Source organism: Papio anubis, chromosome 7 (assembly GCF_008728515.1).
Source record: "Papio anubis isolate 15944 chromosome 7, Panubis1.0, whole genome shotgun sequence".
Classification (NCBI taxonomy): domain Eukaryota; kingdom Metazoa; phylum Chordata; class Mammalia; order Primates; family Cercopithecidae; genus Papio; species Papio anubis.
In genome coordinates this window covers 83,655,288-83,677,630 of record NC_044982.1, presented here as the reverse complement: position 1 = coordinate 83,677,630, position 22,343 = coordinate 83,655,288, and the positions used below count along the sequence as shown (strand labels likewise).

Genomic DNA, 22,343 nt, shown 5'->3' with positions numbered 1-22,343 from the left:
CCACGCCCGGCTAGTTTTTTTGTTTGTCGTATTTTCAGTAGAGACGGGATTTCACCATGTTGGCCAGGCTGGTCTCGATCTCTTGACCTAGTAATCCACCAGCCTTGGCCTCCCAAAGTGATGAGATTACAGGCGTGAGCCACTGCACCCTGCTAAGACCTTTAATTACCTTACACAACAAAGTCTGGAGATAGACGGTTCCAAGCATGGTACATCAGCTCAATGATATCATCAAGTATTTGGGTGTTTTCTATCTTTGCCCTCAACCATCTTCAGCACGTGAGTTTTTCTTTTTTTTTTTTTTTGAGATGGAGTCTCACTCTGTCGCCAGGCTGAAGTGCAGTGGCACAATCCCGGCTCACAGCAACCTCTGCCTCCCGGGTCCAAGTGATTCTCCTGCCTCAGCCTCCCAAGTAGCTGAGATTACAGGCGCCCGCCACAATGCTCGGCTAATTTTTGTATTTTTAGTAGAGATGGGGTTTCACCATGTTGGCCAGGATAGTCTCGATCTCTTGACCTCGTGATCCACCCGCCTCGGCCTCCCAAAGTGCTGGGATTACAGGCCTGAGCCACCGCGCCCGGCCTGCACGTGAGCTTTTCATCTCAAAACTTGTCCCCTCATGGTCAGTCCTCACACCACCCCACTTACAGAAGAAAAAATGGAAAGGTGAAGTCTCTGGAAGCTTTGTCTTTTTATCTGGGAGGAAAATATTTCCCAGCGGCTGCCTTCTCTTCATTTCTGTCAGACTCTAGACTACCCTCAAATTTCATTGGACCTGCGATTACAATTTACCTAGCAATAAGAATCAAAAGAATCGAACATCATTGAGTGGGAAAAATCCTCTGCAAGTACAGCCAAGACTTTTCTGAGGCTATTTTTAAACTGACGAATCAGAGGACAATCGCGACATTAGAGGAAAATTACCCAGGTTTACGCCATCACAAACGATGATAGCTTACGATGACAGCTAACCTGGCTCTTCCACTTCCTTTCAATCTCCAGAAAAGGCTCTCTGCGTGCTCATGGTAACGCGGCTTTTCAGATTTTTACCCACTTCAAATATGGCCGCCAAGCTCCGTTCTCTTTTACCACCTGATCTACGGCAACAACTCTGGCTTCATGCCCGCTTCCAAAAGTGCTTCCTCTCGCGGGATTGTGGTTCTTAGTGCGCAGGCGCAAAAGTAAGTCCTCTTCCGGACAAAATGGCGATGGGACTGATGTGCGGACGCCGGGAGGTTCTGCGCCTGCTACAGTCCGGGCGTCGGGTAAGGATGCCCCGGGGCTGAGCACCGGGATGCTGCCCTAACCCAGTGAACCAAGCCCCAGGACAGCTCGTGCTGGGGATATGAGCAGACGCTGACCCGCTCACCGGGACCTGAATGTCATGACCTCGGGTCTTGTGAGGACGCGCTAGGGTTAGTCCCCAACACTGTGGGCCCAGCAGCCCGGTGTCAGCTTCTGGAATTGGCTTCGCCCCTGGCGAGAGCACCTCGGCCTAGTTCTCAGGGCCCCCCGATGCGGGTCTACGATAACTGAGATGCGGCGAACCCGGATTCAACCTTTGCTCTGCAGGCATCACCAGCTGCATGCCTTCGGGCTAGCGGTCTGCGCGCGGTAATAGTAATGTCTGCACCTGTAGTGGCCGGGCTGCTTGCTTTTTGGGAAGTTAGCATAATGAATCCCCTTTGCCCCTACGCGAGGACTTCTGCTCCCCGTAAAGGGGCTCCATCATCCTTTTACACGCTTAGGTCCACAGCGTCACAGGGCCCTCGCAATGGCTCGGGAAACCACTGACCGCACGGCTCCTATCCCCAGCAGCCCGGTGCTGCTGTCGCCCACACTACCTCTTCCTTGCGGCTTCCGGCCCCCGCAGCCTCAGTACCTCTGCCATCTCGTTTGCAGAAGTCCAGGTAAGAGGCCTTTCGTTCCTGCAATATTAGGAGTGGTGTTTCCCGGTTGGTTTCATATTCTGTTTTGTTTGGGAGCAGGGGGAATATGAAGCAGAGTTCTTGTCCACGCTCCACACAGCTCTCCAAAATGGTAGCATCTCTGCTTGGGATGAATTTTCAATTCAGTGGGGAAATGATTGGAAGTACAACAGGAGAGATGTTATATTTGGTTTTCTGAGCTGTTTGAAAGAAAAGTAATTGTTTCATGTTAATATATGGTAAAAATCATAATAGTGATATTCAAATGGCTGAAGTTTGGGAAACAGTGATAAAAGAAATAACTTCCCAGCATGAAGGGAAGTCATGGAATCTTACTCAAAGTAACTTCTCTTCCTACCTATTGATAAAAATGAGATGTCCTTTTTAAGCTTGAATTCTATGTACACTAGGGTAACCTGGAAGAATAAGAAGTAGAGAGAACAGAACCCAGTACTGGTTATTTTAAGAAGGTCTCACTTTCTATGTGTTCACTACTGAATAAATATACAAGGCTTCCTTTCACACAGGTTCAGGCCCCTCCTGTTGTTCCTGCAACTCCCTCACCCGCAGCGGTACCTGAGGTGGCTTCTGGAGAGACTGCAGATGTAGTCCAAGCTGCTGCAGAGCAGAGCTTCGCTGAACTGGGGCTGGGGTCACACACCCCAGTGGGACTGATCCAGAATTTACTGGAATTTATGCATGTTGACCTGGGCCTACCTTGGTGGGGGGCCATTGCTGCATGTAAGGGGAATATACCCTATACATGGGTTAGGGATAGAACCTCATAGATGGCAATTATTTGAATGGATTCAGGAAGTAGTTGCAGAAGCTCTGGAATCAGAAGAGCAGATGATTTCAAATGAGTGATAGAGGCACATGATACCTAGATGCAGTCTACCTATATTTCTTAAAGAGCATTATAAAACCACCAGATCATCTGGGATTCAAGAAGTATAGATATTCGAATACAAACATGGGGTTAGAGTCAGGGGACCTTATTAACAGTCATGAAGCTGTCCTGGTTTAGAAGAACAGAGGTTCAAGTCAGGCACTTAAACCCCCAAATTGGGAAGCCACTCGCATTGCTTTTGTAAAGGCTGAAGCTCTGCTTTGAATTATGTGTCTCTCTGCCACTTTGCTCCATCAATGATCTCTTCTCTCCCCTGTATCTTCAACGTTTCCCTCCTTATTGCCCTGTCCTGCACATGTAAGCATGCTCAAGCATACCCATGTGTTACTTGGGGGAAAATTTCTTCCCTTCATTCTTAGTTCCCCTTCACCTACTACCCTATCTTTCTTCTTCCTTTCATGGCTGTTATTTATTTGTTTTGTTGTTTGTGGATACCTAGTAGGTGTATATATTTATGGGCTACATGAGATGTTTTGATACAGGCCTGCAAGGTGTAATAATCACATGGAGAATGAGATATCCATCCCCTCAAGCACTTATCCTTTAAGTTACAAAGAATCCAATTACACTTTATATTTTATTTTATTTTATTTTTTTAAACAGAGTTTTGCTCTGTCACCCAGGCTGGAGTGCAGTGGCCCAATCTCGGCTCACTGCAACCTCCACCTCCCAGGTTCAAGTGATTCTCATGTTTCAGCCTCCCAAGTAGCTGGGACTACAGGTGTACCACCACACCTGGCTAATTTTTACATTCTTTATTTTAAAATATACAATTATTACTGATTATAGTCACCCTGTTGTGCTATCAAATATTAGATCTTATTCTTTCTTACTAATTTTTTACCCATTAATTATTTCCAACCCTGACTACCCTTCCCAGCCTCTGGTAACCTTCCTTCTACTCTCTGCCCATGATTTCATTTGTTTTGATTTTTAGATCCCACAAATAAGTGAGAACATGGTGATGTTCGTCTTTCTGTGCCTGCCTTATTTCACTTAGCATAGTGATCTCCAGTTCCATCCACGTTGTCACAAATGACTGGGTTTCGTTCTTTTGATAGCTATTACTTAAAAGATTGCTCTGCATCCAATGAGCCTACTTCTTTCCATTTACTCTCTCAGCCATCTGGCTTTTACTCATATCACCTCATTTGAACTGCCAGTAACCTAATTGCTAAATCCACTTTTATTATACTTGGTCTTTCTGCATTAGACACTTTAGACCTTAAAATCAATCCTTTCCCAGGCGTGGTGGCTCATGCCTGTAATCCCAGCACTTTGGGAGGCCAAGGCAGGAAGATTACAAGGTCAGGAGTTTGAGACCAGCCTGGCCAATATTGTGAAACCCCATCTCTACTAGAAATACAAAAATTAGCGAGGTGTGGTGGCAGGCGCCTGTAGTCCCAGCTATTCAGGAGGCTGAGGCAGGAGAATCGCTTGAACCTGGGAAGCAGAGGTTGAAGTGAGCCAAGATTGCGCCACTGCACTCCAGCCTGAGCGACAGAGCAATAGAACGAGACTCTGTTAAAAAAAAATAAAAAATAAAGTCAATCCTTTGGCTTTTATGATAACGTTTCCTGATTTTTCTCCCTGTCTTTCTGACCATACTTTTGCATCTCCAAATTATCCTACCTACCCGTTCAGTGCCAGTAGTCTGGGTTCTATCCTTAGCTCCCTTCTCTTTCTACTCCACATCATTCATCATAATGTTGATAAAGCCTAAACCTATAACCTAGTCTCGTATTTGACATCACCATGTTCTCACTTATTTGTGGGATCTAAAAATCAAAACAAATGAATGACCAGGAAAAATGAAGTGTGAGAAAAGAAATATGAAGGAGCTAAAGCAGTAGGCCATCAGATTATGTCCTACTCCAGGGATTTCTAGAACAATGGCTTTCAAACTTCCTTCCTGGAAGCCCCAGAGTTTTGTAAAGGGACCTCTGAGCAAGGTGAAGGCTGCCACATAAACAATCCTGTGGCCAGGCTTTTCGTTTGCTCAGGGCAGCATTTTTTTTTTTTTTTTTTTTTTTGTACATTGGGGCTACATGTACAGTTTGATGGAGCAGGGAGGCTCTTTTGATCACAGAAAAGTTTGGAAGCTATTGATCTAGAAAAGTGCTCCTGTCACCTTTTTGTTTGAGGAAACAAACAGGATTCCTAATCATCTGCTTAGAGAAGTTAATGCCATACTTTTGTGATGCCGAATCGGAGAACTGAGCCTTAAAGCAACTAATTCATACCCCTGACCCTAATTCTGGGCCTCTTAGGCATAAGTCACAGAATGGACAAGGCAAGAATAAGACCCTTTCAATAAGGACCTAAAAACCTTCAACCTTCTAGCTGCAGAACTGCTGTAATTTCACTCCAATCCTAGTTTGTATTTTCCAGGTACAGTCTTTGCCCGCTGCCTCATTTTTCCTCTCATCGTGATGGGCCAGCGAGAGGCAGCCAAGATCCACAATCACTTGCCAGAGATCCAGAAGTTTTCCAGTCGAGTCAGAGAGGCCAAGTTGGCGAGAGACGATATTGAGTGTGAGTCAGCTGCAGAATGACCATGGGAGAGGACCACATTTGCACTTTTCCTTACATTCTGCTGGGGGAAAGGAACAATGTGAATCAGAAGTTGCCACAGTCGGGAAAGTTCTAAAGATTTATCTGTTTCTTGGGCCTAATGCTCCCAAGGACTGGCCAGGGTTGGTTAGAAATTTCGCAGGCCTGGTAGATGATGAGGATGTTCACCTCCACTGATGTAACTGTTACGCCAACCATTAATTTCCTCTCACCTCACAGTTTACAAGGCTTCCTCGGAGATGGCATTTTACCAGAAAAAACATGGTATTAAACTCTTTAAACCTCTCATTCTTCCTCTGACTCAGGTGAGCAAAAATATTTCCTTCCTTATTTCATCCTGTACCCATCAAATTTCCTCTCTCTGTTTGATGTGCCCCAGGCCCCCCAAAAAAACAGGTGGTGGTGGATTATACATGGCTTTCAGTAGTGGGGTGATGAAAATGTTTCCTCTGGTAAAGCATGCTGACACTGTTTATCTTGTGTAATAGGCCCCAATCTTCCTCTCCTTCTTCATTGCTTTGAGAGAGATGGCCAACCTTCCCGTGGCCAGCCTGCAGACAGGTGGCCTCTGGTGGTTCCAGGATCTCACGGTATCCGATCCCACCTACGTGTTACCACTGGTAGTCACTGCTACAATGTGGGCTGTCATTGAGGTAAGCCCAGATTGGCCAAGTGCCAGGCCTGCAAAGTGAACTGGGATTGGAGGGTAAAGTAATTGTACAGAATGGTCATCCTTCACTTGCTGGAGAAAGAGTTGATGGGTAAGAGATTAGAGACAGGTTCACTGAAACTGACAGCTTTCCCGACCTTTCTACCCTGCTTCTTTTGGCAGCTAGGTGCTGAGACAGGTGTGCAAAGTTCTGACCTTCAGTGGATGAGAAATGTGATCAGAGTGATGCCCCTGATAGCCTTGCCCGTAACCATGCATTTCCCCACGGTAGGTAATGCCTTATGGGCTGGCTCCAAGGCCTTCTGCCTAGCCTAGCCACCTAGCAAGCTGACCAGGGATACAGCTTCTGAGTCCCCTCTCTGTGTTCTCACCCAGGCAGTGTTTATGTACTGGCTCTCCTCCAATTTGTTTTCCCTGGGCCAAGTATCCTGTCTCCGGATTCCAGCAGTACGCACTGTACTTAAAATCCCCCAGCGTGTTGTACATGACCCTGACAAATTACCTCCACGGGAAGGCTTCCTAGAGAGCTTCAAAAAAGGTAAGGGCTCGTCCTCTGTGAAACAGGACTAGGGAGAGGGGTCTACAAATAGGAATGCAAGTGACTCTCTTGCTCCTCTTTACACAGGCTGGAAAAATGCTGAAATGGCGCGTCAGCTGCAAGAGCGTGAACAACGCATGCAGAATCACTTGGAGCTAGCAGCCAGGGGTAAATAGTCCTTTCAGGCCAAAATTCTGTCTTTTGTTTCTTCTTTCTGTTCTTCGTTGAGATTTGTTTTCTCTTCTCCCCTCAGGTCCCTTACGACAGACCTTTACCCACAACCCTCTCCTACAACCTGGAAATAATAACCCTCCCAATATCCCTAGCAGCAGCAGCAGCAGCAGCAAACCAAAGTCAAAGTATCCCTGGCGCGACACGCTTGGCTGACTTACGTTCCGTGCGCATTCTGGCAGGAACTCTGTCTCTTCAAAGACTCATCCTCAAAACAAGACTTGACACTGTGTCCTTGCCCCAGTCCCAGGAACTGTGGCACACAGAGATGTTCATTTTAAAAACAATTTCACGAAACACTCTTATACTCATGTTTATAAGAGAGCACTGGGTAGCCAAGTGATCTTCCCATTCACAGAGTTAGTAAACCTCTGTACTACATGCTGCTTCCTGATACTTATTGAACAGGGAAATGAGTGTGTGCTTCAGAAAACTGAAGAATACCCAGGACTTTGGGAGGCCGAGGCGGGCGGATCACCTGAGGTCAGGAGTTTGAGACCGGCCTGTCCAACATGGGGAAACCTCATCTCTACTAAAAACACAAAAATAGCCACACATGGTGGCGCACACCTATTGTCCCAGCTACTCGGGAGGCTGAGGCAGAATTGCTTGAACCTGGGAGGTGGAGGTTGCAGTGAGCCAAGATAGCGCCACTGCACTCCAGCCTGAGCAACAGAGGGAGACTCTGTCTAAAAAAAAGAAAACCGAAGAATAGAGTGGGTCATGATTGCTTTTGCTGGCCCATGGCATTGGAAAATACAATGTTTTAACCTGGCATTAAGGGTTTAAACTTCCACCCAGGCACAGTGGCTCACGCCTGTAATCCCAGCACTTTGAGAGGCTGAGACGGGCAGATGGCCTGAGGTCAGGAGTTTGAGACCAGCCTGGCCAACATAGTGAAACCCTGTCTCTACTAAAAATACAAAAATTAGCCAGTCGTGGTGGTACACGTGTGTAGTTCCAGCTACTTGGGCAGTTGAGGCAGGAGAATCACTTGAACCTCGGAGGCAGAGGTTGCAGTGAACCAAGATCAAGCCATTGCACTCCATCCTGGGCAACAGAGTAAGACTCTGTTTCAAAAAAAAAAAAAGAGTTTAAACTTCCAACCCATACATGTGTTGTTCTATCCACATTTGGATTGCAGTCTAGAGGTGTGGCTGATAAGTTGAATGTTGAGATTGTATCTAAATATAATAACTGCATTTCTTGATTCCAAGATTACTTTAAAAATTTCAAGAAGTAGATGTGTGCAAATTCTTAGTGATAATTAAGAATGAAAGTTCCAGGCTGGGCAAAGTGGCTCACGCCTATAATCTCAGCACTTTGGGAGGCTGAGGTGGGTGAATCACTTGAGTCCAGGAATTCGAGACCAGCCTGGGCAACATGGCAAGACCTTGTCTCTGCTAAAAAGTTAGCTGAGCATGGTGGTGCTTGCCCATAGTCCCAGCTACCTGGGAGGCTGAGGTGGGAGGATAGCTTAAGCCCAGGAGGTTGAGGCTGCAGTGAGCCAAGATCATGCTGCTGTACTCCAGCCTTGGCCACAGAGCAAGATCCTGTCTCAAAAAGGAAGTTCATGTCATTTTTATGTAACAATCCAACATTTCACTAGAGCAGTTGAAGTGTTCTGTTGTCTGCCTTTGTGTAGAGCCTGGTTTATCAGCCTTCAGCAGCTAGCTTGAGAGAGAAAGATGGATCTACTTTCAAGCATAAGATTGTTTTTAGTATTTGTGTTTCTAGGCTAATGGGAGCTGTCCTAGAGATACTATATAAAGTGAAGTCACTCAGACTTTAGGAACATAACTTTTTATTGTCATCCAGCACCTGTGATAGTTTGATGTCTCTCTAAAGGAGATAATTGGAGGATTGTGGGCTCTTTTAAAAGAAAAGAGGAGTAGGTAGGCGCACTCAGGTGCTTCTAAAACCACCAAGCCCACACCTGACATGCTCCTCTCCCCAGTCTCCTCTATTGTCCGCTTTAAAAGTCTGGAACTGTATGTAGCAAAACAAATAAATTACTTTTCATTTCAAAAAGTAAGTTCAAAGGTTGAAGCTGCCTAGGCCAGGCTTCTGGACAGGCGCCTCCAAAGAAGTGAGCTTTCCTTTTCAACTTCCTCAGCTCTAGCCAGTAGACCAGAAACCCCTGCTTTCCACATCAGGATTCCAGATGGTGTTTAGTTAGACTTGGGATCCCGTTGCTTGGGCATCTCTCCTCCATCTTCCAAATCCATTTCTGCAGCAACTGACATACACAGGACCTGGAGGTACCTTGTGGCAGACCCTACAAAGAAAACTTTGAGTTGGAATTGAGAAGAGGTCAACTGGGATGAGTTCAAGTGTCATTGAATGGAACTGGGCCTGAGGGGAGTGATTCCATTAAGCCGAAGGGTTCATAAGGGGCTATGGCAAAAATGTCTTTGGAGGCAAGATTTACAGAAAAAGGCAAAAACCAAGCTCTACAATAGCTGAGCTGATTTAAGGATGCAATGCTTACCCACGATCCTTCGGAGGTAAAGAGGTCGCTTATGTTCTGGCACTCTGATGATGAGGAAGTAAAAGGGCAGGCCTGAGAGGGCAATGGCAATGCCGATGAGGGAGTTGATGGTATCACTGTAAAGTGGAACAGCCACCAGGAAGATGGTGCAGAGGCAGAAGACAATCGGGAAGAAAACGCTGAGCTGAGGGCACAGGAAACACAACTGGGGTGGACCACTCAGGACTCTTAACAGCTAAAATAACACCTCCCATAAGGATTAGCGCACTGAGCCTTCTTTCCATACCTTTAATTTCAACACAGTACTAACCACCAAGTCCCAGGCAAAGGTTTCTAAATAAAGTGTCTTGTAATAGTCCCCTGTAGCAGCAACTCTAGCTGTTTCAGATGGAGCAGAGGTAGGATGGAGTTGCCATACCTTGAGGGGACGAGGTCGATCAGGCTCCTTCCAGCGCAGATAAAGCTGACCCACAATAGAAAGCCCCACAAAGAACCAGTAGCTGAAGCTGTAGTAGTTAATGAGCTGGAAGATGTCTTCCACGCACAAGTAGATCAATGCCATGATACCCTGTAAGCGTGAGCCCAAGTCAGCTCTTCTCAGGGCCTTTGTTACTCCAAAGGCTTTTCACTCCCTTTATACCTCCCAAATCCATCCCCCGTCGATCCTCAGAGTCTCCTGGTCCTCTTCTGTTTTTAATCCCTTTAACACTCTAGTTTCAATACCTTATCCCCTCTGTTACAAGTCAGTAGTCTCAACTGGTTTTTCAACCCATTCTTCAAGCTAAGCCTGTATAAAGCAAGCTTGAAACAATCCCTCAAAAGTCTTGCATAGGACCATTTCCATAATGGCTCCAACCTACATTATCCAGCTCTTATCTCCTCCTGCATGTTGAATATCCCGATTCTGAAAATCCAAAATGCTCCACTGTCAAGTCAACACTCAAAAAGTTTCAGATTTTTAGAGCATTGCAGATTTTGGATATTCAACCTGTATTAAAACCCATACTGCTTTGCCACAGGATTTTCTGATATTATTTCTCCTACCTAAAGCCCATCTCTACCATTTGCAACCCTAGCCATCAAGATGCACCTTTTTTTTTTTTTTTTTCTGAGAACATTTTGGTGGATTTTAAGACACACATACACCTCTAGACGTAATTCTTCATTCACCCTCTCCTCCCATGGAAGTGATCATTTCTTAAACACCGTATCGGCCGGGCGCGGTGGCTCAAGCCTGTAATCCCAGCACTTTGGGAGGCCGAGACGGGCGGATCACAAGGTCAGGAGATCGAGACCATTCTGGCTAACCCGGTGAAACCCCGTCTCTACTAAAAAATACAAAAAACTAGCCGGGCGAGGTGGCGGGCGCCTGTAGTCCCAGCTACTCTGGAGGCTGAGGCAGGAGAATGGCGTGAACCCGGGAGGCGGAGCTTGCAGTGAGCTGAGATCCAGCCACTGCACTCCAGCCTGGGCGACAGAGCGAGACTCCGTCTCAAAAAAAAAAAAAAAAACACCGTATCACTCACTATCTGTCATGGCAATCAATCATTACAATGTATTCCATGTACTTTATGGCTTCTCTTAGAGCAGAGGTGTACCATTCCTTACAGCATTTGGATTTTCCCTGTAGTGCCTGCAGTGGTTGGCATAGTGCCTTGCCCATGGTGAACATTCTGATCCACCAATAGTTTTTCTATTGGAATTTCTTTTAGAGCTTTCAGGAAGCTAGAACAGTCGCTTCTGCTGTTACTAAAGTTTCCCCCCATCCCCCCAATCATTTTCAGTCTTATCCTTGAGCTGACTTACATTGAAGAGCAAAGAAGGCACTGGTGTGAACCGCTCAACATGGATCATGCAGATGGCATCAGGGAGATGGCCTTCTCTTGAGCCCACAAAGAAAAGCCTATGTCAGGTAAGATAGGAGAAGCTGAGAAAATTGGTGGACACGATGCAGCCTGGTTCATCTGCCACATGGCCCTCCCTCTCTGCCATCCCTTCCTTCAAAAGTGTTTGGATAATATAGACTGGAGCTCAGTATTAAGATTAATGACAACTGCAGGCTTCTGCTAGAAACAACAAGAAAGAGGTTATGGTATCAGTTGGAAAACACAGGTAATCAAAGTCCAGGTCCTGTAAGTTCCACCGTCCACTGCCATAGCCCTTCAAAAGATGCCACTCTTACCTAGAAGCAGCCACAATGGAGGCATTGAGGCCACCAAAACAGGATAATGCAACTGACAGTGGAATTATCCAGTTAAATATTCCAAATATCTGATCTGCAAAAGTCTAAGGGAAAAGAATGGAAGAGTCATTAGCAGGATCTAAAAGGGATGAAAGACATGGATGGGCATGCCCCAGATTCCCCTTATTAGGACTCCAACTCTTCTTCCACAGTGGGGGTAACAGGACCTTCTTGCAAGCCCCATATTCGAAATGAACTCCTTTCAAGGCCATCTACCCCCTTTCCAGGACTTTCAAGAGCCAGAATATACCCAGTACCCCACAAGTCACCCTCAACCTGCTAGTGAAAATCCTTTACCACAGCAACAGCATCACTGGCCAAGATGTCTCTCATGTCTAGCACAGTATAATAGGCCACATTGGTCAAGATATAGATGATGGTGACAATGGGCATGGAGATGCCAATGGAGAGGGGCAGGTTCCTACAGCCAAATAGAATAAAATACACATTAGTCCCACAGTCATATCCCTATCTCTCCTTTAATCCTTAGACTCTCCCTGCCACACCAGTCTTTCCAGGGATGGAGACTCTTGCTACATTTCCTCAATGCATTTGTCTTTGACGGTGCCCTGGATAGTGGCTGAAGCTCTGAACTAAACACTTAAGAACTAAAGAACATTAGGGGAAAGGAATATCATATTAGGAGATAGGACTGTGCAGCTGGGATCAGTGGCTCATGCCCGTAGTACCAACACTTTGGGAGGCTAAGGTGGGCAGATGGCTTGAGTCCAGGAGTTGGAGACCAGCCTGGGCAACATGGCAAAACCCTGTCTGTACAAAAAACTAGCCAAGCAGCCGGGCGTGGTGGCGCACGCCTGTAATCCCAGCAGTTTGGGAGGCCGAGGCAAGTGGATCACCTGAGGTCAGGAGTTTAAGACCAGCCTGGCCAACATGGCAAAACCCTGTCTCTACTAAAAATATAAATAATTAGCTGAGCATGGTGGCACGCACCTGTAGTCCCAGCTACTTGGGAGGCTGAGGTACGAGAATCACTTGAACTCAGGAGGTGGAGGTTGTGGTAAGCCAAAATTGTGTCATTGCACTCCAGCCTGGGTAACAGTGAGACTCTGTCTCAAAAAACAAAACAAAAAATTAGCCAAGCATGGTGGCGCATGCCTGTAATCCCAGCTACTTGGGAGGCTGAGGTGGAAGGATCACTTGAGCCCGAGGAGGTCAAGGCTGCAGTGAACCATGACTGGGCCACTGCACTCCAGCCTGGGCAAGGCAGTCAGACCCTGTCTGAAAAAAAAAAAAAAAGAATTAACAAAGAGTGTCCCAGCATAATAATGCACAGGAAAATGGGAGGTTATTTTGTTTTATACTCCAAAGATCTTTTAGTGTCAGGATTCCATCTCTAAGATTATCAACATTGGTAATTTTGTCTCAAGGTTGAGAAATATAAAAGGAAATTATGGAGGCAAATTGTGAAATTTAACATCTTCAGAGATAGGCCTTCAGTAGGAAGAGAAGTGTGTGTATCTGACAAGCAACCTGGAAGATATGTCTGCCCACCCCTTCCTCAGTTTGAGAACCTCAGGAGCCATCCTAACTGGTGGGCAAAAGAAAGATGCAAAGAGCTCTCAAGGTCCCTGTAGCCCAATAAAGCCATGAACTTTATAAACATCCTTAACAGTAAGGCTGCCCAAAAGAAGCACAAAGTGGGGCAAATACAGAGTCATGCAGCTTCTGTCCGGTAGGTGGAAGCACCACCCAGGCCTTCATCCTGCTTCTGTTATCTCTGCTCCCATAGCGTTACCACTAGTTGTGTACCAAGAGTGCTCTTCTGTTTCTCAAGCCAAAAGGAGTTTATTGGTATAAGAATTGTGATTCTTCTGACTTAAACATTTACAGAGAGCTGGGCACGGTGGCTCACGCCTGTAATCCCAGCACGTTGGGAGGCTAAGGCAGGCAGATCACCTGAAGTCAGGAGTTCGAGATCAGCGTAGCCAACATGGTGAAACCCCATCTTGACTAAAAATACAAAAATTAGCCAGGCGCGGTAGCAGGCGCCTGTAATTCCAGCTATTTGGGAGGCTGAGGCAGGAGAATCACTTGAACCTGGGAGGCAGAGGTTGCAATGAGCCAAGATTGCGCCATTATACTCCAGCATAGGAAATAGAGCAAGACTCTCTCTTAAAAAACTCCATTCCCTGGCAAATCTTAGTTCCCAGAATCATAGAATTTTAGAACCAAGAAAGGCCATGGAGATCACAGATTACAGATAAGGAAGCAGACAAAGAGATGGCCGGGCAACTCCCTCAAGGTCAGCCCACAAGTCAGTGGAAAGACAAACTCTAGGTCCTTGTCTTCCTATCCAGTGCTCTTTTCACTCTATATATAGACTACAGAGCAATAATGGTGGGGTGACTTAATTGAATGACTGAAACTATACCACAATGTCAATATGAATTTAGGAAACAAGGAAGGGATCAGAGGGAAACATAGGAAGGTTTCTGGACGTCTATAACCCAAAGCTATGTATGTGGGGATAAGGGTGGATGAAATATCTATCAAGGAAAATCTGTTTTAAAAACATACATAAGCATATAATACAACCTGCTTTAATTAATGCAGAAATTAATGAACAAATGTAAAAATGCCTTTAAAAAATTTACAGAGCATACATGAGAAAGTTCATATTTTAGCCCTGTTACTATGATCATAGACAAGTTACTTCTCTGAGCCTCAGGCCTCTCATCTATTAAAATGAGGCTGATAAAATTAACCTCATAGGTGGTTGTGGTATGCTGTCTGTCACAGAGTAGTAGCTCATTAAATGATGGCTATCACTGCTGTGGAAAATTGGTGGTGCAGTACCTACCTCTCAGGATTCTTGATCTCTTCAGTGACATAGTTGAGAGTGTCCCAGCCTGAGTATGAGAACAGAGCTGAGTACAGTGCCAGGGCAATGTCACCCACTGCATATGATGAACCCTCAAAGGAATTCTCAAAATGAGTGGAGGCTCCTGGAACCCAAGAACATTGGAAGGCAGGGGATTAGTGGCTTATTCTCCCACTTCACGATGATCAAGTAAAGGACTGAGAGGATATGGTAATATAATAGCAGGTAAGTGGCCTACAACACCTTTGGCAGCAAGAGTACCAGTAAGGGAACAGGAAACAGTAGAGAGACGTCTACAGAGATAGACCAGAATGCCCTGCATCCTAATGACATAGATGGGGATCTTGACAGGAAGGGTCCAGGGTAGCTTTCTAGGATAAGAAACCACCATAGAGCAGAAAGGCTGGAGAATAGAAACAATGCAGTTCTGCTCTGCTCTGCAGGCTGCCTGATTCCTGCCTCCTATCGCAATCTGCCAAAGCCAGCTCCCAGGGCATGGCTGTCAACCCTTTTGCCAAGATCAGCCTCCTCTGGGAGGCAGTGTGAATGAAAGTTAAAGGACAGACTTTGGGTCAGTTGTCCTGGATACAAATTTCAGCTCCTCTACTTGCCAGTAGCGACTTGGGCAAGATAATTAAATCTTTTTTTTTTTTTTTTTTTGTTGAGACGGAGTCTTGCTCTGTCGCCCAGGCTGAAGTGCAGTGGTGCGATCTTGGCTCACTGCAACCACCGCCTCCTGGGTTCAAGCGATTCTCCTGCCTCAACCTCCCAAGTAGCTGGGATTACAGGCACCTACCACCACGCCCGGCTAATTTTTGTATTTTTAGTCAAGATGGGGTTTCACCATCTTAGCCAGGCTGGTCTTGAACTCCTGACCTCATGGATCCATCTGCCACGGCCTCCCAAAGTGCTGGGATTATAGGCATGAGCCACCCCGCCCAGCCCAAGATACTTAATTCTGCAACCTGTTTCCTCATCTATAAAATGTGGATAATAATAGTGCCTACCAAATAAGGTTATTATAAGAAATGAGATAATGCACGAAGAGCACTTAGAGGAGTGTGGCTCACAGAAAATGCTTAACAAAGATTAGTTGCTGCTGATATTATTTCTTACCCTGGCCAAGTCTAACAATGCCTGCAATGATGATCGCGATCAGCGCCAATACTTTAGCATAGGTGAAAATATCTTGTACCAGGGTTCCCCACTTGACATAGGCACAGTTGATGAAGGTTAAGAGACCTGAAAGAAAAACAATACTGATTGGTGACTTACCCTCACCACTGTAGGACCTTAGACTCCCAAGCAATTTTTCCAGTACCAGTCACCAAGATAAACCCTTCAGCCAAAGACAGACCCTCTGACCTGCTCTGCACTGGAAGCCTCAGACCCCAGAATGTCCTCACCATTATCATGCAAAGGCCTCCATACTCCCTACCCCCCAGCACCTTATATGGGAGACACAAAACAAAGTGATTGCAGATCTGCTTACATAAAAAATACATCCAGATTTCCAATCACAGCAGTGGGAGGCAACTGGGAACTATACGGGATTAGTGATTGTTCCGGCTCTTGGCTCTGAAAAGTCACGGTCTCCCCCTCCTACCTCCCATTCCCCATGGGCTCCAGGACATAGCACTCTGACTCTGTGGTATTACTGTTAACCTTGAGGAGTCCTGCTGTGACTTAACCAATGCTGAGCCAGCAGGTCAGGCCGTGTGGCCAAGGATTAGGATGAAGGCCAGATTTCCTGCCCACTGCCTGGTAGCTCAGCTGCCTGCTTTTGTGCTTGGAAAGATTCTTGCAGCTAAGAGTGGCTCCTGTAGAATAGGGACAGGGCATTTTTCCTGATGGGACAATAGAGAAATAAGAGCCACACACATTCCCCCAGTCCTTCTACTCAGAAGTACAGGTAGTTCTTTTACCAGGGTTCTTAACTAAGTTCTCCATAAGGCTCAAAATTCTTTTTCCCAAAGTGTTATGTCCATATTAATACAGATATACCTAAGAAAAAGGTTCATACCTTTTCTTAGAAAAGGATCATAGCTTTTATCAGAATCTCAAAGAAGTCTATTATCCCTCCCCCAACGAAAAAATTACAACTTGAATTTGAATTACTTGAAGAAACTCAAAAAGGGAGGCCCACAGATGCTGTGAGGTTGACCAGTAGCCCCAGGATGTAGCAGAGAAGAAAGCTGGAAAAAACAACATAGATCTTCCCACTGGTAGCATAGCAAATTGCTTCATTTATCCCTCCTTCTCAGCTCAGCAACTAGAACACTATAAGGAGGGCTTAATTTTACAGTCCTTCTCCCAAGGGCTCTAAGGGCAAGGTCAACATCACCCTGCCTTACCAGTCAAGAGAATGAGGCCTAGTACAGGTCTTGCCTACTTCAGGCCACCGAAGCAGTCAGAAACACTCTGAGTTATCCTGGCAGTGGTGTGGCCTTGGTGTCCCTAGTCCTCCTATTTTGTCGTGTCCTGGCCTCATCGCATTCTGGCTACTTCATCCTGAGAAGCAGGGAAGACTGGCCTCTCAGAACAGCTGCACCATCTTCTCTCTCTCACCCTCCCTTCCACCACCATCCTCATGCTACTCACTGCCCAAGTTCCTTTCTGCTCTTCCTGAGAAGGGGCATTCCTGTCCTATACAAATGCTTGCCTTTCTGCCTAATAAACAAGAAACCTTATCACAGGGCTGGGCAAAAATGTACCCACAGCTCCAGGCCACCCCAGTGCTAAGTTAATAATTAAAGACACTAGTGTGCAGCACCCCACAAAATGACCAAAGTGCCTGTATCTTGCCCTCCACAAATCTTTCAAATCTGTTGCTCCTCCTCAGTCACCCATCCTTTACTCCCCACTGGACTCCAGCCTCCAGCCACTCAACAACCTAGTGCCCCTTCTCCCCAGCCTGTAACCTCTGCCCTTATCCTAGGCTCTGTGGCTGGCTCATAACCACAACATAGCCAGGTTTCCAAGTAGAAACACCAGGCACAAAGGATGCTGCCACATTGTCAGGGGAATGGGATCTCCAAATACAAATTTATGATTCCCTGCCAGGTAACCATAGGTCACAACACCAAACTGGAATAAGCTTACAGGACTAGTTCTAGTTCAGACTCAGAATCTGAGCCGTGTGCCACAAGGTTCTCTTCTCAGCTCTGTCCAGGGATGTAGGCAGGGAAAAGGAGGGACGAGCAACCAGTTCACCACCCACTACCATAGCAGATTCTGAAATGGAAATACATGGCTTGTTTATATTTTATTTTATTTATTTTATTTTTCTTTTTGAGAAGAGTTTCACCCTTGTTGCCCAGGCTGGAGTGCAATGGTGCGGTCTCAGCTCACGGCAACATCTGCCTCCTGAGTTCAAGCAATTCTCCTGCCTCAACCTCCCAAGTAGCTGGGATTACAAGTGTGCACCACCACACCCAGCTAATTTTTGTATTTTTAGTAGAGACGAGGTTTCACCATGTTGGCCAGGCTTGTCACAAACTCCTGACCTGAGGTGATCCACCCACCTCGGCCTCCCTAAGTGCTGGGATTACAGCGTGGGCCACAGTGCCCAGCCTATATTTTATTATTATTTATTTATTTTTATTTATTTATTTTTGAGATGGAGTCTTGCTCTGTCGCCCAGGCTGAAGTACAATGGTATTTTGATTTCAGCTCACTGCAACCCTCTAAGCCCCAGGTTCAAGCCGATTCTCCTGCTTCAGCTCTCGAGTAGCTGGGACTCAGGCACGCCTCACCATGCCCAGCTACACTTTTTTTGTATTTTATAGAGACAGGGAGCCATCTATATTGGCCAGGTTGATCTCAGACTCCTGAGCTCAGGTGTGATCCACCACCAACTCCCAAAGTGTTGGGATTAAGAAGAGCCATCACACTCCTGGCCCTAATATATATATATATTTTTTTTTTTTGGAGATGGGGATCTCACTCTGTCAAATAAGCCAGAGTGCAGTGGAGAAATCATAACTCACTGCAGCATCAAACTTCTGAGCTCAAAGGATCCTCCCATCTCAGGTACCCTAGTAGCTGGGATCAAAGGTGTGCACCACCATGCCCGGCTAATTTGTTTTATTTTTTATTTTTATTTTTTGAGACGGAGTCTTCCTCTGTCACCCAAGCTGGAGTGCAGTGGTGCGATCTCAGCTCATTGCAACCTCCGCCTCCAGGGTTCAAGCAGTTCTCCTGCCTCAGCCTCCTGAGTAGCTGGGACTACAGGTGCCCACCACCATACCTGGCTAATTTTTATATTTTTAGTAGAGACAGGGTTTCACCATGTTGGTCAGGCTGGTCTCAAACTCCTGACCTCATGATCCGCCCTCCTCAGCCTCCCAAAGTGCTGGGATTACAGGCGTAAGCCACCGCGCCTGGCTGTTTTACTTTTTTTAGAGACAGGGTCTTGCTATGTGGCCCAGGCTGGTCTTGAACTCCTGGCCTCAAGCAATCCTTCCACTTCAGCCTTCTGAGGAGTGACTGGGATTATAGGGAGGAGTCATGGCACCTGGGTGGCTTGTTTACCTTTTAATCCCTATTGCTTCTCTACTGCTCTCTCTTTTTTTTTTTTTTTTTTTTTTTTGAGACAGTCTTGCTCTGTTCCCCAGGCTGGAGTACAGCGGTACAATCTCAGCTCACTGCAACCTCCGCCTCCTGGGTTCAAGCGGTTCTCCTGCCTCAGCCTCCCGAGTAACTAGAATTACAGGCATGCACCACCACGCCTGGCTGATTTTTGTATTTTTAGTAGAGACGGGGTTTCGCCATGTTAGCCAGACTAGTCTCGAACTCCTGACCTCAGGTGACTCTCCCGCCTCAGCCTCCCAAAGTGCTGGGATTACAGGTGTGACTCACTGTGCCCAGACTCTTCTCTACTTCTCTATCCATCCATATGTATCCCTCTCTTTGTCCACCAGTATCCCACCTCCCCCATTCCTGAGCCTGATTCCTCAGCCACTGACACACTTTCTAGCCCTGATCTTCTCTCTGTACTGAGCACAGAAGGCTCAGTTTGAATGAGGAAGGGAATCCTACAGAAAGAAACCAGGGAGCAGAGGGAACTGACTGAAGAGAGCTAGCCCTCCTCTTCCTCAAAGCCCAGCTTCCTCCAGGGCCTCTTGGCTGTGGGAGCAGGAAATGAGTATGGCAGGCAGCAGTGCTGACAGGGCTTTTTGTTCCCACCTCAGCGGATACAGCTGACCAGTGGCCCCAGAGCCCAGCCAAGTGCACTGCTCTTGAAGTGGAGCCCAACCTCCTGCTTCAGGGCCGGGGACAGGAGGGGACCATGGGGTTAGGATAATATGGAGGCAACTGCAAGTTAACCTCAAGGGCAGAGATGCCCTCCCCTAGAGGGCATCCAGCCTAGGCAACAGAGCAAGACTCTGTTTCAAACAAATTTTTTTAAATAAAAAAATTAAAATGTTGACTAGGATCAACAGAGCCATATAGTCTATCACTATAGACCTTTCTGTATTTGTCATTATTCCACAACGTTATTCAGCCGACTAAGAATCTACCGAACTATATTTTTATCTAGTCTACCTTGTCAACGAGAATATCATGAGAATTTGCCACGAACCTCTCCAAAATCTGCATACACATGCTTCTGCTCTAACAGTCTAATGATGCTATCAAACAATTCAAATGAAATTAGTATATATGTAGAATATTCATAGCTACACCCTTGCAGTGGCCAAAAACTAGAAACAACCCAAATGCCCAGCAACAGTAGATTGAATAAATACTAAACAGCACTAAGAATAAACAATCTGGGCCGGGCGCAGTGGCTCAAGCCTATAATCCCAGCACTTTGGGAGGCCCAGACGGGCGGATCACAAGGTCAGGAGATCGAGACCATCCTGGCTAACATGCTGAAACCCCGTCTCTACTAAAAAAATACAAAAAACTAGCCAGGTGAGGTGGCGGGCGCCTGTAGTCCCAGCTACTCGGGAGGCTGAGCCAGGAGAATGGCGTAAACCCAGGAGGCAGAGCTTGCAGTGAGCTGAGATCCAGCCACTGCACTCCAACCTGGGCGACAGAGTGAGACTCCATCTCAAAAAAAAAAAAGAATAAACAATCTGTCATCCCAGCATGTTGGGCGGCCAAGGTGGGCAGATCACAAAGTCAGGAGTTCAAGACCAGCCTGGCCAACATGGTGAAACTCCGTCTCTACTAAAAATACAAAAAATTAGCTGGGCGTAGTGGTGGGCACCTGTAATCCCAGCTACTCAGGAGGCTGAGGCAGGGGAATTGCTTGAACCTGGGAGGTGGAGGTTTGCAGTGAGTCAAGATCCTGCCACTGCATTCCAGCCCCGGCGACAGAGTGAGACTCTGTCTCAAAAAAAAAAAAAAAAGAATGAACAATCTACAACTACAGACAAAAATACAGAAGAATCTCAAACATAATAAGCAAGCCAGATGCAAAAGTGTACATATAAATTATATCCATTTAAATAAAATCAGGGAAAACTAATCAATGCAACTAGAAGTCAGAATAGTGATTTCCCTTTGTGTGGGGTGGAGAGGCAGGGACTGGGAAGAGCATAGGAAGGGTTCAAGGGTGCTAGTTACACATGCGCTCAACTAGTGACCATTAAGCCATAAACTTATGAGATTGCACTGTTCCTTCTGTATATTGTATTTGAATAAAAAAAAAAATTGAACCAAAAAGTGAGGTTAGCAGAGTATGGCTTGTTCTTAATGAATTCATACAGGTTACTAATGATTTCCCACTCTTCTCCTCATTTCCCACTCTTCTCCTCATACTTCACTAACCACGTTTAACTTACAAGCCTAGAATTTGGGCAATAATCCACCTTAAGTTATCACTTCATAGTGCTGCTCCTGCTCATCCGCCTCTGGTGGAAAGCTGGGTTATCACTTGTGGTAGGTAGACTAATGGCCCCCCAAAGATGTCCACCCCCTAATCCCTGGAGCCTGTGAACCATGTTATATTGCATGGCAAGGGAGAACTAAAGTTGCAGACAGAGGCCAGGCATGGTGGCTCATGCCTGTAATCCCAGCACTTTGGGAGGCCAAAGCAGGCAGATCACCTGAGGTCAGGAATTCCAGACCAGCCTGACCAACATGGTGAAACCCAGTCTCTACTAAAAATACAAAAAATAGCTGGGTGTGGTGGTGTGTGCCTGTAATCCCAGCTACTCGGGAGGCTGAGGCAGGAGAATTGCTTGAACCCAGGAGGCAGAGGTTGCAATGAGCCAAGATCCCACCACTGCACTCCAGCCTGGGCGACAGAGCAAGACTCTGACTCAACAAAAAAAAAAAAAAAAAAAAAAAAAGTTGCAGACAGAATGAAGATTGCTAATCAAGTGATGAAACGGGGAAATCATTCTGTATTATCTGGGTGGGCCCAATGTAATCACAAAAGTCCTTAAAGATGAAAGAGGGAGGCAGACAGGTCAATGTCAGAGTTGTACAATGTGAGAAAGACTCTCCCAGGTACTGCTGACTTTGAAAATGGAAGGGGCCATGAGCCTCTAGAAGCTGGGAAAGGCAAGAAGATGGATTCTCTCCTTAAGCCTCCAGAAAGAAACATAGTACTACTTCATATTAGCCCAGTGAGACCCATTTCAGACTTCTGACCTCCAGAACTATGAGATGATAAATTTGTGTCATTTTCAGCCACTCAATTGGTGGTAATTTGTTAGAAAAGCAATAGAAAACTAATCTATTGGCTGGGCACAGTGGCTCGCTCCTGTAATTCCAGCACTTTGGGAGGCCAAGGCAGGCTGATCCCTTGAGCTCAGGAGTTTGAAACCAACCTAGGCAACATAGAGAAACCCTGATTCTACCCAAAAAAAAACAAAAATTAGCTGGGCCTGGTAGCATGCACCTATAGTCTCAACTACTCAGGAGGCTAAGGTGGGAGAATTGCTTGAGCCTGGGGAGGT

General features: G+C 46.2%; 2 protein-coding genes across 7 annotated transcripts in view; one reads left to right on the top strand and one right to left on the bottom strand.

Annotated features, from left to right (window-relative positions):
* Positions 1-1,153: 1,153 nt before the first annotated feature.
* OXA1L (OXA1L mitochondrial inner membrane protein) lies at positions 1,154-7,238 on the top strand. The gene is made up of 10 exons (XM_003901561.5): positions 1,154-1,266; positions 1,750-1,911; positions 2,457-2,670; positions 5,231-5,374; positions 5,633-5,718; positions 5,902-6,066; positions 6,246-6,350; positions 6,459-6,621; positions 6,709-6,789; positions 6,875-7,238. The coding sequence occupies exons 1-10, from the start codon at positions 1,204-1,206 to the stop codon at positions 7,006-7,008; spliced, it is 1,317 nt and encodes a 438-aa protein (XP_003901610.4). The 5' UTR covers positions 1,154-1,203; the 3' UTR covers positions 7,009-7,238.
* A 1,401-nt stretch (positions 7,239-8,639) lies between these two features.
* The window catches only part of SLC7A7 (solute carrier family 7 member 7), a 45,253-nt gene continuing 31,549 nt past the window's right edge, over positions 8,640-22,343 (bottom strand). For 5 of the 6 annotated variants that reach the window (XM_031669194.1, XM_031669195.1, XM_031669196.1 and 2 more), the window contains 8 exons: positions 15,544-15,669; positions 14,407-14,551; positions 11,883-12,006; positions 11,526-11,629; positions 11,150-11,246; positions 9,762-9,911; positions 9,344-9,527; positions 8,640-9,130 (listed from right to left, as the gene is read on the bottom strand). In XM_031669194.1, the coding sequence (XP_031525054.1) occupies positions 9,024-9,130; positions 9,344-9,527; positions 9,762-9,911; positions 11,150-11,246; positions 11,526-11,629; positions 11,883-12,006; positions 14,407-14,551; positions 15,544-15,669 (1,037 nt within the window). In that variant the 3' untranslated portion in view covers positions 8,640-9,023. The remainder of the gene's footprint in view (positions 9,131-9,343; positions 9,528-9,761; positions 9,912-11,149; positions 11,247-11,525; positions 11,630-11,882; positions 12,007-14,406; positions 14,552-15,543; positions 15,670-22,343) is intronic. The other variant, XM_031669199.1, reaches the window with a different exon arrangement.